Source organism: Arachis hypogaea, chromosome 4, assembly GCF_003086295.3.
Source record: "Arachis hypogaea cultivar Tifrunner chromosome 4, arahy.Tifrunner.gnm2.J5K5, whole genome shotgun sequence".
NCBI lineage: Eukaryota > Viridiplantae > Streptophyta > Magnoliopsida > Fabales > Fabaceae > Arachis > Arachis hypogaea.
Window position 1 is genome coordinate 121,595,097 of NC_092039.1, and position 14,022 is coordinate 121,609,118.

General features: G+C 32.7%; 2 protein-coding genes across 3 annotated transcripts; one reads left to right on the plus strand and one right to left on the minus strand.

Annotated features, from left to right (window-relative positions):
* The first annotated feature begins 744 nt into the window (after window positions 1–744).
* On the plus strand, window positions 745–8,349 carry LOC112795345 (plasma membrane ATPase 1). 2 transcript variants are annotated; one of them, XM_072236162.1, is made up of 21 exons: window positions 745–911; window positions 1,243–1,362; window positions 1,644–1,742; window positions 2,154–2,291; window positions 2,393–2,527; window positions 2,798–3,016; window positions 3,077–3,283; window positions 3,599–3,718; window positions 3,900–4,019; window positions 4,320–4,442; window positions 4,536–4,640; window positions 4,724–4,868; window positions 5,321–5,482; window positions 5,558–5,796; window positions 5,890–5,922; window positions 6,011–6,092; window positions 6,354–6,514; window positions 6,594–6,794; window positions 7,050–7,232; window positions 7,517–7,689; window positions 8,023–8,349. In XM_072236162.1, exons 1-21 carry the CDS (start codon window positions 873–875, stop codon window positions 8,117–8,119), a joined length of 2,901 nt encoding a protein of 966 aa, XP_072092263.1. In that variant the 5' UTR covers window positions 745–872; the 3' UTR covers window positions 8,120–8,349. The 2 variants fall into 2 exon arrangements, with proteins under 2 accessions (XP_072092263.1, XP_072092262.1); XM_072236161.1 differs by having other exon boundaries at window positions 864–911; window positions 2,798–2,977.
* Window positions 8,342–12,909, minus strand: LOC112797703 (uncharacterized). The gene is made up of 11 exons (XM_025840771.2): window positions 12,277–12,909; window positions 11,870–11,964; window positions 11,240–11,629; window positions 10,818–10,928; window positions 10,597–10,687; window positions 10,092–10,160; window positions 9,905–9,982; window positions 9,676–9,765; window positions 9,554–9,604; window positions 8,793–9,029; window positions 8,342–8,696 (listed from the first exon to the last, which is right to left on the minus strand). Exons 2-11 carry the CDS (start codon window positions 11,932–11,934, stop codon window positions 8,577–8,579), a joined length of 1,302 nt encoding a protein of 433 aa, XP_025696556.1. The 5' UTR covers window positions 11,935–11,964; window positions 12,277–12,909; the 3' UTR covers window positions 8,342–8,576.
* Between the last annotated feature and the right edge of the window lie 1,113 nt (window positions 12,910–14,022).

A 14,022-nucleotide genomic window follows, 5' to 3' on the forward strand; every position in this document is an offset into this window, starting at 1 on the left:
TTTCAACTATCAATTTCACATGAAAATAACTCGACGTGAGTTTTTACTTTGAACATTATCATCATCATATGTATGAATGCACTTTAAGAAATTAGTGTACAAATTACATCAGCTTGTTTAATATTAAATGAAATTGCACATAAGTGATCAAGAATTACTTCTGCTAGGAAACTAATTTAATTAGTCAATTTTTTTTTGGTAAACTTGTTTTGTTATTTTTTTTTTTGAAAGATTTGGAGTTGAGTTTAGAATATAAAATTTAGTATTTAGGGTTTAAAATTTAGAATTTAAAATTAAAAAAAAAATAATTTAAAAATTTTTCCAGAGAAAGTTGATCCCTTAATTAAACTCATTCATTTTATCTATGGAATGTCGTAATATAATGATTTATCCATCATTTACCATTTGATTGAATTTTAATAAAGTTCACATTATTACATACAACGGTAAATGATTGGTGAATTATCTTATTGTTCTATATAAAATAAAATAAGTGTAACAAATATTTTTCTTATTCTATATAGTAACAAAATTTCTTAGTCCATAAAGTCTTGTGGGTTCTGGATTTAGACTTTAGAAGTTAAAAGCATGTGAAATGAATTTGTAAATATGGATATAATGTTGAGTTCTGTAATCTAAATTCTAAAAAGACACTTACTTTGATGCCATAGCTTACATTTTTTTGTTTTGCTAGCATAGTAGTTCATCATTTAACCATTATTGTAACTTCTATTCAGGGTTCAGAAGTTCATATTCTTTTGCTAGGAAGGCGGTATAATCTATAGCTTCAGAAAAAAAGAGGGGAAATAATCACTCCAAGGTAAAAAGGGGAAAAAAAGAGAGAGAAAAGGAAGAGAATTCAGGAGAAAGCCATGGAACTTGAAGCAATTATAAGGGAACAAGTTGATCTGGTATGTTGAAATTTATAATATGAAAAATTTAAGTTCTATTTAATTTCTGATTTAGTTGTTTATATTGTCTCTTTTCTTTGAAAAAAAATAAGGTATGATTTTTGGGAATTATTATGGTACTTTTCACAATTATGGGATACCAGTATCTTTATAGTACATGTAGTTGAAAAAGTGTCAAATATTACATTAACTAAAATTAATTATTTTAAAAATTTAAAAAACTTGAAACATTATTTCTCTTATGATAATTTTGTCTTGTGTTGAAAAAGAAGAGAATAATTAATTAATGCATTATTATATATTTACTAAACTAAATATGTGTGCTATGTAGGAGAACATACCCATAGAGGAAGTCTTTGAAAATCTAAAATGCACAAAAGAAGGACTAACCTCTGATCAAGTGAAAGAGAGGCTAGACTTGTTTGGACACAACAAGCTTGAAGAAAAGAAGGTTAATCACAGAATAAAGCTGAATCTTTTAACCAATTTGGATTGATCGAGTGATCAATTCACTCGTCCGTTTAAGCAAGTGTTGTGGGTTTGAATCCCGTCTTGTACATATAGCAACTCATTGGCCAATAGTAAACCCTTAAATGGAGTTCAGATCCGTGATGGATTAGTCTTTGGCCTGTCGAGTTGAGGGATACCATAAACAAAAAAAAAAAGCCGAATCTTTTAGTACTTAAATCACTTTATATTAATTTTTCACTTATATCTTTTATGACTCTGCAGGAAAGTAAAATACTCAAGTTTTTGGGCTTTATGTGGAATCCATTGTCATGGGTCATGGAAGCTGCTGCTATCATGGCCATTGCCATGGCTCATGGAGGGGTGACTCTTCTATTCCTTAATTCTTTTCCATGAACTTTGGTGGTTAGATTGATGAAAACAAGTTAATATAATTATAGATTTCGCAAATGTAAAAATTATTTTATCTTATCACTTTTACAACCTTTTTTTCTTTCTTAATTCTATAAAGCATTGATACTAATATGAACATGACATGACACAAATTTAAAGATCAAAATACCAAATTTTTTAAATGGTGGAACATGTACACAAAATATACATATATTTATAGATTTTTTTAAGCATTTATAAGTGTCAAATGACTAAGAGGTTATGAAGTTATTGTTGAAACATGAAAGTTTCCATTTACTTAGTTTTTTTTCTTGCAAGAGTTTGCTTTTCATTTTCATCTAATCTTCCAATAAGCTTAGTAAAAACAACATAATTCTACAGGGAGAAGGTTGGGATTATCAAGATTTTACCGGCATTGTTATACTGCTACTTGTAAACTCCACAATCAGTTTCATAGAAGAAAACAATGCTGGTAATGCAGCAGCAGCACTCATGGCAAGATTGGCCCCAAAAGCAAAGGTTTATTATTCTATTCTCCAAGTTTCTTCTTTCCTTATTTTTTTCCTAACTTGTTAGCTATCATGTAACGTTTCTGGTTTCCTTTTCCTTTGAATTTATAGGTACTCCGTGATGGAAAATGGAGCGAAGAAGATGCATCTGTGTTGGTTCCTGGAGATATAATCAGCATCAAGCTAGGTGACATCATTCCTGCCGACGCACGTCTCCTTGAAGGAGATCCTTTGAAGATCGATCAGGTAAAATCCACAAAAAATTTATTACTATTATTAACACATACCTTAAACCTTAAATCCTAAGTATCAAGGTTTTAGCTGGAAATGACCAACATCAGATAAATATGTATAGAATTTATCTGAACATATTTTTCTGCAACCAGAAGAAGGAACTATTATTACATATGAAAAAGAAATTAACTACTAGATCATATAAATGTATTGGATACCTCAACCTAAAATCCTTAGTATGATTTATCAGCATATTGTTCAATAAGTATGTTTTGATTCCAGTCTGCTCTTACTGGAGAGTCACTTCCTGTTTCAAAACATCCTGGAGATGGAGTATATTCTGGTTCAACATGCAAGCAAGGAGAAATTGAAGCAGTAGTTATTGCAACTGGAGTTCACACATTCTTTGGAAAGGCGGCGCATCTTGTGGAAAACACCACACATGTTGGACATTTCCAGAAGGTCCACATACAGAAACATATATCATCTCTATCATCTTATGTTAGTCAATGTTTTCTATGCCTTACCCTGAAATTAAATCTTGCCATGATCTTGTTACAGGTTTTGCAATCTATTGGGAACTTCTGCATCTGTTCCATTGCTATTGGGATGCTCATTGAAATCATAGTGATATATGGCCCGCAGCAAAGGAAATACCGAGTTGGTATTGATAACCTCCTTGTGTTACTGATTGGCGGAATTCCTATTGCAATGCCAACTGTCCTTTCAGTTACAATGGCTATTGGTTCACACAAACTGTCTCAGCAGGTTACATTTAGTTTATTGATTCAAACATTTTGTTGAGCTATATAGGAAGGAATGTAATGTTATGCTTAAGTGCCTCAGAACTAAGATATAGAAACACCAAGACAGAGACTACATAGAAAATCAGGCATATTTTGTTCCTAGATAGAAACATCTTTTCTGTTTCTGTATCTATCTCCTTCAAATAGGTTTGTACTCAGTGTATCTATATTTTTGTCTTGATGCAGTTACCAAACAGGGCCTAATTGTTATCCTTTAATGATAAAAGTTATTATCTAATGATTATAGGTTAGGTACTAATGATATAAATCTTTGCAGGGTGCTATAACAAAGAGAATGACTGCAATTGAAGAAATGGCCGGAATGGATGTCCTATGCAGTGATAAAACAGGCACATTAACACTCAACAAGCTTACAGTGGACAAGAATCTTATTGAGGTTTGGTAACTCATTTATCCTAAAATTTTGAAACATAGTTAAATGTAAAGAAGATAATTTCTTAAAGAAAGACAATAATGGAAAGACAAAGAGTAACTCCATTGTCTATACAAGCCATTCATGGGTTTTCAAAATACTAACCTGCCTTCTTCTTTTTCCAACAATGATCAATATCTGGCAGGTCTTTGCTGATGGAGTTAATCAGGACATGGTTGTACTTATGGCTGCAAGGGCATCAAGGCTAGAGAACCAAGATGCAATTGATTGTGCAATTGTATCTATGTTAGCAGACCCAAAGGAGGTACTATTTCAACTACCAACCTGGTTACTCCTTTGGATCATCTTCGAATCATTTGACAAAATTAAAAAATAAAACCGATGCCTTACTGACAATAATCCATCATTTTTCCGAGTTGCTCTTCAAATTGAATACCATGTTTAGCAAATATTAAAGATGACATGTTATTCGTATCCTCTATTGACATATAGAAATTTTCCATAAATATAATTGTAGAATTTTTCAAGATAACATTTCACCATACAATTTCTGCAGTCAAACTTTAGAGAATATACTGATTTTTTCCCGCCTTTATCTTGCAAGGCACGAGCTGGAATAACTGAAATTCACTTCCTTCCATTCAATCCAACAGATAAAAGAACCGCACTTACATACACCGATGCTGCTGGTAAGATGCACAGGGTTAGCAAAGGTGCACCAGAGCAGGTAGAATAAACTACATTATGACTTTAAATGACTATGCTACCAACAACAGCAACATATTTGAACATTATTTAAATCATATCATGTATTGCGTAGATTCTCAACCTTGCACATAACAAGTCAGAAATTGCACAGAGGGTACATGCAATTATAGACAAATTTGCCGAACGTGGCCTTCGCTCACTGGCTGTTGCCCACCAGGTAGATATATTTTTATGAATCTTTCACTCTCATGCGTGTTATTGTATTACTATATCTTAGCAAAAATAATTCTTTTTATTTAGGAAGTACCTGAGGGAACCAAAGAAAGTTTAGGGGGTCCGTGGGAATTTGTCGGCCTACTCCCTCTATTTGATCCTCCCCGCCACGATAGCGCTGAAACAATCAGAAGAGCTCTTAATCTTGGTGTGAGTGTCAAAATGATCACTGGTATGTGTCAAATTTTTGTACTATTTTTTTAGTATGATGTAAATACTAATTTTTATATGCTACATAAATGTTATAGTTCACATGGAACTAAGGAGTTGTTAGATCTGGTATCAAGAAAGGATAGAGAATGTAGCAGGCAGTGATATTATTCCCAAATCAACTGAACAGTATACAAATGAAATCTTAATTTGAGAATCTGTCTCAAACTCTCCCATGAGACTAATCTCAACAAATGATTGAAGACACCCTAACTAATTCATCCTATCCCTTATTTATGATGACTAACTTCTCTAACTAACTCATTAATTGGATCCTAACAGAGTTTTGTGATAGTTAATGACTACTAGTGAGAGATTTTACCTCCAGAAATTTGTCTCAGGAATTAATTGTTAGTAACCAAGAAGGGAAACGGATCACATCTCATAATCTTGAAAAAAAAAATACCCTTACAGGTGATCAGCTTGCAATTGCTAAGGAAACAGGAAGGCGTCTTGGAATGGGCTCTAACATGTATCCTTCTTCGTCGCTGCTAGGAGAAAGCAAAGATAATTTTGCTTCTGTTCCCGTTGATGATCTTATAGAGAATGCAGATGGTTTCGCTGGTGTCTTTCCTGGTAAGTATAATAGCAATCACAGAAAAGCTCTATTCCAAATTCTTGTCTATTTTCTGATTATATATGTTCCCTCAGAGCACAAATATGAGATTGTGAAGAGGTTACAAGCTAGAAAGCACATTTGTGGGATGACTGGTGATGGAGTGAATGATGCACCAGCTTTGAAGATAGCCGACATAGGTATCGCTGTAGCAGATGCCACAGACGCTGCAAGAAGTGCCTCTGACATAGTTCTAACAGAACCTGGGTTGAGTGTGATCATAAGTGCTGTTTTAACTAGCCGTGCAATTTTCCAAAGAATGAAAAACTACACAGTAATCCCCCAACTATGAAAATATTAATAAAATATTGCAATAGTCCTTGTTGTAACGAAAAATTCAAAGCCTTATTTTATTTTTATTTTGCAGATATATGCTGTATCTATCACCATCCGTATTGTGGTAAGTTATAAGTGCATATATGGAGAATTTAGCATGATCAAGCCATCATTTTCTTTCCTTCTCATTTTCAGTTTATTTTGGGTTGCAGGTTGGCTTTATGTTACTCACATGCATTTGGGAATTTAACTTTCCTCCCTTTATGGTTCTTGTCATAGCCATTCTCAACGATGGTATTACTATCTGCTCTCAAATACCATATTTAAAATGCATTATTTGAAGGTCTTCTCTACAGTTATAGTAACATTAGTTACTTTCAAATATCATTACCTTTTCATGGTTTTGTTTAGAATATGAAACCATGAAGTTGTCTAATCCATATAACTTATTTATTTTAGTAGGACAAATTTTCATTGTGTGTGTGCATGCGTGCATGTGTGTGTATCTTCTTCAAGAGTTTATATTCTTTCGCTTGACCCCTGACTTGCTAATAGGTACCATCATGACAATATCTAAAGATAGGGTTAAGCCTTCTCCAAGTCCTGATAGTTGGAAGCTGAGTGAGATTTTTGCAACTGGGATTGTCCTAGGAGGTTATCTGGCTCTAATGACAGTGATATTCTTCTGGGCAGCATATAAAACTCACTTTTTTCCTGTAAGCATCTTCCCTCTAGCTTAATCATTTGTTTGTAGTGACATCAAATTATATGACAAAGGAAATCACTGTGCTACAGAACCATTTTGATGTGAGACATCTCCACGGAGATCTTCATGGTCCACCTACTCATGAAGAGAGTAAAATGCTAGGAGCTGCTATATATCTTCAAGTCAGTATAATTAGTCAAGCCTTAATTTTTGTGACTCGCTCAAGGGGATGGTCCTATACAGAAAGACCCGGTGTTTTGCTTATGATCGCTTTTGTTATAGCTCAACTGGTACTTTTCATATTTTATCCCCCTCAGTACAAAGCCTAAGAGTCAATTTGGTTTTTACTTTCATCTCTTATTTTTGTCTTCAATGTTTTATGTTTAGAATTTTGAAAAAGAAATTAATAGCATAATTCTATTTTTTATTTTCACATTTTGTTTTACAAAATACTGAAAATAAGAGGAGATGACAATAAAAACCAAACATTGCCCTGATTTTATTTTTTATGTCAATGATCCTAATCACTTCTATATCCTCTGTAGATTGCAACTATTGTATCTGCCCTTCTCTCTTGGGAGCTAGCAGGAATCAAAGCCATAGGGTGGGGTTGGACGGGAATCATCTGGGTCTACTCTATTATAACTTACTTATTTTTGGATCCTATAAAGTTTGCTGTTCGTTATGCATTAAGCGGAAGAGCTTGGAATTTGGTGGTAGACAAACATGTAAGTACCAATAAACTTGCACAATCTTAGTGAATAAAATAAAAATAAATAAATAATCTATGGTAAACTAATCTATTCCAAGTCAAATTAGTTTAGTCTAGTGGATTTTGAGTACCTGTTGTTCATATGCACATATACTACATGACTAGATGATTCCTAACAATCTTAAGACTAAAAACTGATGAGAAATACTTGCATGCTCCTAGAGCACATTTATTGCGTCCTCCAGAGCAGTTATAACCGCATATTCAGTTTACTAACGATTTGTTAATGCAACTAAACAGACTGCATTTATCAACAAAAATGACTTTGGTAGAGAAGCTCGTGAAGCTCAATGGGCTGCTGAGCAGAGAACCTTACATGGTCTCCAGTCTGCTGACATGAAAGTTGAGAAGCACACTTTCAGGGAAATAAATACACTAGCTGACGAGGCCAAGAGGCGTGCAGAAATAGCAAGGTCAGCATCATTTAGATTTACAAAAATGTTTTATAAGTAACTGTCTTGGGATAGAAAATATGGAGACACTAAAAGAAATTTGTTTTAGAGAATAGAACATATAAAAACCAAAAAAATTGTCTGTTTTGGAACAAAATATTACCAATTTGTAGTCCACCTCAAAACAAGGGACAGTAGGTTAACGGATAAAGATGTTTTTGTCTTGTCTCTATCTCCTATTTCTGTAGTTTCTGTACTAAGATACATACTAAACACTGGCTAAGTGATCAACCTCTTACTTAATTGCATGCATTCAAATTATCATCTTTATTTTCTTTTCGAATATTGATATAGGATGAGAGAGCTTCACACTCTGAAAGGAAGAGTGGAAACAATGGGCAAGCTAAAGGGTTTAGATGTGGATGCAATCAACAGTCATTACACAGTATAAGACCAATTCAGCTCTCAAGTGGCATCTTCTTCATATCCGTTGTATTTTGTGGCATTGTTATGTTTCAGATTATGGCATTTACTTCAATAATGTTTCCATTAGAGATTGAACATAATCCTATTTCTTCAAGTTTCAACTGCTCTCCTTTGTTCGAGGGTAACTTCTTATGTAATTAATAACATAGTAAAATGAACTGAGGAAAATAAATGAAATAAACACCAATTGTTATCTAATGAAATTCATATAAGATCTGATTATCTGAACCTTTTCTCGTTTAGTGATGACATGATACTTTACAGCATTCTCTTGCTAGTGTCACCATTCATGGAAAATCAAGTTAATATATATTTATAGATTACACAGTATCATCATAACAAAAATAGTAAGGTAAAAGAAACTTATTGTTAGAATCATTAATAATATCTACCTCCCCCTCAAAAAGCACAAATGCTCCCATTTAGCTCAAAAAGTGATTGAAAAGTGAGAACCTCTCTTGGTTTGAGTTATCCAGCAAGCTCTTCAGATCCATTGCTCTTATCTTCGCTCGGAGATCATTTCCCAATGGCTCAGGAACTTGCTGAAAACAAACATAAGGAAAATTGAGAAGGCAATCCAGCAGAGCAGTCACTCAAAAAAAATCTGACATCTAATAATGGTAACAATATCCACATACCACTTTCAACCACAGCATGTAACTAGCAGCATACACTGCTTGCGCTTCAAAATCAGCAAATTCATTGTCCTCAACAGTTATGCAGGAGTCAATGAGACACAATTCATTCTCCAGGAAGGGATCAAAGTAGTTAGAATTTCTGTTCGTCTGCTTGGAATTGTAGGATGTACCACCAGAATCAGAAAGAAAATTATTTATCCAGTACATGGAAAGGAAGCGACGATGAAGCCATAGAGCCTGTTTAACATGAGCAACACTCAACATCATAAGTGATAGAGAATTCTAGGCCAATCAGTAGAAAATAGCATTCAAGGTCAGACTTGGGAGAACCCCTTAAATACAATTGAAGAACTTGTATGATAATGACTATTTTCCTGGGAAAAGATAACCTTACCATAACTATATTTGTTTGGTAAAATCCATTTAAGAAAATATAACGGATATATGACAAACCCATTCAAAAGCGGTATGTAATGCTCTATATGCTTACTTTTGTAAAGGATAGAAATTTTATAGGTTTCTCAAAATAGGGGAACCAGACGTGTGCACATAAGTTTGTAAAGAGAGGGTGTAGGTAACAGAAATTCAGGAAACCACAAGCAACAAGAACTTTGAAAAGCTATTAAATTAGAACAAAAATAATATCCAAATGTGCACTGACTAATCAGTTATCACATGACATGTATTTATAGAAGTTTCAGCTGATCCAGGAATTATTTGGTCAACTACTCGCTAATTTGTCACAGGCCAAGAACACCAACCTCTCTTCCCACATAGCGTCTTATCAATGTCTCATTCCAGTCAAGCTCATCCTGTCAAATCAAACTATCACATACTTAAAGAACTACTTTGAGCATGGATAAATAGATTATGCAAAATCTACCTTCCAAGCCTGGTTGATATCAGTCTTGTTACCAGAAGACACATTTTTCTCAGAACCACTTGATTCCTCCATAATCTTAAGCAATAGCCGCTGCAACATGATGGAAAATATGATTTCCTTAAGTGCAAATCTCAAGCTCATTAAAGGCATAAAAAGTAAGTCTCCTTATTCAAAGGTTTATAATTCATTTGAAATAAATTCATATTCAGGCTGGTTAGTCAAAACTTACACTGCGATAATGAAAACAACAATTATCAGCAACATGCATTGCAGCCCAGCTTCTTGATTTCTTCAGCTCATGTAGCACCTATATGGGCACAGATTTCATTCAGGTACCACAAGGAAATATTAATGACATCATAGGTTAAATAAATAAATACATTAAGAATATAAAATAAAATCATATAAAATTCAACCTGATCTCTAGCCATATACGAAATTAACCAGCAGCGGTGATTCCATGCACGATAATTCATTTTCGACCTCTGAAAATGAAGGAGTAGAGATGAAAATTAATAGATATTCAAAACAAAAATAAGAACGCTTCATCCTATATGCACTCTCTCTGGCAAACAAAAGGTGCATGCATACAGAACATGATAAGACAATCCATGGATCTTACTCTCTTTTCCTTTTTTGTAAGAGAATGTGCCTAGCAGATGATTCCATATTTACAAAGAAACAGGGTTAAGTGCCAAATTAGAACCAAGGACAAAAAAACATCTAATGTAGAGTGTAGACCAAAACTACAATGGAGTCTCATATCATAGTATGCCTCATGTTGGACAACCACAAACATAAGTACAGGGGGAAGCAAGAGAAATTGTCCTTCTCTTGAGCAAGCATGCCCTCTATTATGGAAACGGAAGATATAAAGTCTTTCAAATTTAATAGTATGCAGTTTGTGTAGTGAATTTAGACCTCAGCTATTTTTTCCACCAGCTCAGATTCTTTTCTCAAAAGATCTTTGAAATTTGAACAATGTGCGGACATTGACTTGATGACCCACCGCCTAGAAATATCAGTTGTAAGACCTCAGGATTAATCAAGTCAAGATTCAAACAAATGTATTTTTTCCATCTAAGAAACATTATCAATTTATGGATTGGGACTAGTCATAAGAAGAAATGTACATGCAGTACCTATGATTCCAAGCTTGTTCACTTTTGGGTGAATGTGAAAGTACGAGCGCAGACAGATGAAGTTCATCCAACAACATGGAGTGCTGCTTCTCCTTGGAAACTACTAACTTTCTGCAATATGCATACAAAAACATTTTGCGGTAAAATATCAATTGCATAACATATTTTTCCAAAGCTGATTTTTTTTCCTCATCAAGTCTAGAATGTAAGTTTCAATGTACACATGATATGACTCAAGGAGGATGGTTTTATTAAAAAACAAGTGGTCAATTGAAACTGGAACTTTTTGGGAACATGTTTACAAACAAATAAAGTCTATATAAGTAGATGAATAATATTGATGCCAATGTTCTAACTTATGACACTGGCTTAGACATGTATATGACGCTGAGAATAAAATGAACAATAGGCAAGCGGAGAACCTGCAATTCCATGCTGTCATAAAATCGCAACTTAGCAGCAGAAGTGACCTGCTGTGTCTCATAAGTATACTTTGAAGATCATCGCATGATGAAGAGGCAGGTAAACAATTCCCAACTTCATTAGATTGATCGCCACACATCTTGTATTGTTTAAATGCAGTCATAAACGCTAGTTTAGCAGCTTTGTATAGTGGGAGAAGAATAGAAGTTGAAATTCCCAATTTATGATCTTTGTTCCAAAAGTTTTTGTTCTTTTGCTTGGAACATCCCTCAGAGCTTGCTGTCCTTTTTGTTGCCTGAGAGATAGCTTCATCAGATGAATTGCCGGAAATGCCTGATTCTTCATTTAGCAAGTCAAACTGAGATGGATGAATAAATCCCACCTCATCACTGGATCCACAAGCTCAAGTAAAAATGTTAGACAAAGACAAAACGATATTGTTAGGTCAAGCAACTATGACAAGAGAACAACATTAACCACCAATATTGAAACATAAAACTAGACATTTGTATCTAGATACCTAGCAGAAGCTCTCTACTAAATGGCCTAAATCTTAATTAGTTTCTCAAACAACTAACAAATAGCAACCAGTAAATCAATTTTCAGTTCATAAAATCATTAAACCTTACATTAGAGGGTCGGATTCAAGGATATCCTCCAACTGTTGCAAGAGATCAGCACCAGCTTCACTCATGTTTGCTGCACCCACTCAAGCCAATGTGAACTGAAAAAAAAGAGGAGGAGGATTAATTGCCAAATCAATTTCGATAAATCATACATCAAGAGCCAAGTCAATGCATTGCAAAAGAAACTCTTGTTAAATAAGAAAGAAGAATCCACTCAATCCAGTAGCTACCAATTCAGTCTAAATACTTTCATTATTTTGGACCAACTTAATCATCATGAGTGCATAAATTAAAAAGTAAAACAAAAGGAAAATAATAAAGCAGTTAAATAGGAAATTAATTACGAGCAAAAGTAAGTAGAAACGAACACAAAGGAATTAATTTTACTAATGCTCTTTAGATACACTTACTATCTGAAGAGGGGTGTGGTGAGGTTGGGATTTTGGGCTTTCGAAAGGGTGAGGGTGTGAGAACAGCGTAGGACTGAGTAAGGGAACTAAAGAAATATCAATGGAGGCGAATGTGAATTGTGAATTGTTCCAGAAGGTGAATAGCATTGAAGTTGCAGGGGAGAAAAGAATGTGAATTGTATACACAGCTGGCAGGTGAAGAACAGAGGTATTAAAAGGAGAAGGCAAGCATAAATAGATCGTGGGATAAGAAAGAAGGTAGATATAATGAAAGGGTTTTTGGGAAGAATCGTGCTACTGTGTTATTGCAAAGCTGAGAAACTGTATCAGGAAGAAATACTACTGAACCGAGTAAGAAAGCAGGGTTTAGTCCCGAAGACCAGAGTATACAAAGTTCTCATTGATGGACCCTGCACGTCTGCACGGCATTTTCTGTCTGTGGGACATTTTCACAAACACTTGCTAGGCACACACAGACACTGTATCTTTGAACCATTCGCCGAACACCGAACACCGAACACGCAGATGATGCTAAATGGAAGAGTAAACAATTACCAGAAAGTTCATGTCAATCATAAAAATAAGAAAAAAAATGGTTAATAACAAATACACTCTCAAAAAATTTAAAAATGCTATAAAATGAAGTAGATATTAAATATATATTTTTAAAAAATTTTAAAAATCAGATTTTGATATAATTTTTTTGTAAGCATTACTAAAAAAAAATTATGCTTAAATTTTAGTAATTTTATATCAAATGAATTTAAAAAATATTTTATTACCATATTATTTTAAAAATTAAAAAATATCGAAATTAAATTTTGTTTTAAATTCTTTTGTATGTTTTTTAAATATTTATTCAAATATTTTTGTAAAAATTCGGATTAAATAAATAAATTGTTTATTAAATAAATTTTTTTATTATTTATAAAAAAATATAATATTTTTTATTATTTTTATTGTATTTTTTAAAAATATTTAGCAAACGCTTGAATTCTTTGAATATCGAATTAGTAATTAACTTTAAATAAAAAAAGAGAAGTCTTTTTTATCTATTAATCTGCCTATTACAATTTTTTTTTGTAACTGCTTTTCTTATTTAATTTTCTTATCTTTATTCATAAGTTTTAAGTATCTCACCCTATGAGAATGAGAATTTTATACTTTTATGCCAAAATATGGGAATATATTTATAGTAATTAAATTAATTTAAATTATTAAAATTAATTAATAAATAATATATTTATTATAATTATTAAATTTATATGTAAATATATTATAATTATTACATTTATAACTATTATTTTTTAATTTCTATTAAAATATACTTAATAAATAAATAAATTACAATAATTAAATTTCATATAATACCTATGAAAAATTTATATATTTTTTTAATTTTTTTCCCCTCACATGAACAACTGATAGACGAGGGCACTTGATAAATTTGTATATTAAACAAAAATTTGAATACCAAAAATTATAGACTAGTGTATATTTTCATACCTGTACGGAATAATATATAAAATTATATAAAAAATTTGATTAAAAAATTAAATAAAATATATATAGTAATTAAATATTTATAAAGTTATAATTAAAATTAAATTATCATAATTTTTAATATTAAAATATTAAAAATAATTAGTATTTGTTTTAATTAATTTGAGTTTGTTGAGTAATCATCTCATTTGTCCGCTTAAATAACTATTAAGAATTAGAATCTTGTCTTGTATGTATAGCAAA

What these genes read in the sequence shown, in the direction of transcription:
- LOC112795345 (XM_072236162.1), top strand. Translation starts at nt 873, where the DNA reads ATGGAACTTGAAGCAATTATAAGGGAACAAGTTGATCTG. An exon ending in GATTGGCCCCAAAAGCAAAG is followed by an intron (nt 2,292 to 2,392) that starts GTTTATTATTCT and finishes TTGAATTTATAG; the next exon opens with GTACTCCGTGATGGAAAATG. An exon ending in ATTTGGTGGTAGACAAACAT is followed by an intron (nt 7,233 to 7,516) that starts GTAAGTACCAAT and finishes GCAACTAAACAG; the next exon opens with ACTGCATTTATCAACAAAAA.
- LOC112797703 (XM_025840771.2), bottom strand. Translation starts at nt 11,934, where the DNA reads ATGAGTGAAGCTGGTGCTGATCTCTTGCAACAGTTGGAGGATATCCTT. An exon ending in GTTGTTTTCATTATCGCAGT is followed by an intron (nt 9,766 to 9,904) that starts GTAAGTTTTGAC and finishes ATCATGTTGCAG; the next exon opens with CGGCTATTGCTTAAGATTAT. An exon ending in ATATCAACCAGGCTTGGAAG is followed by an intron (nt 9,605 to 9,675) that starts GTAGATTTTGCA and finishes TTGATTTGACAG; the next exon opens with GATGAGCTTGACTGGAATGA.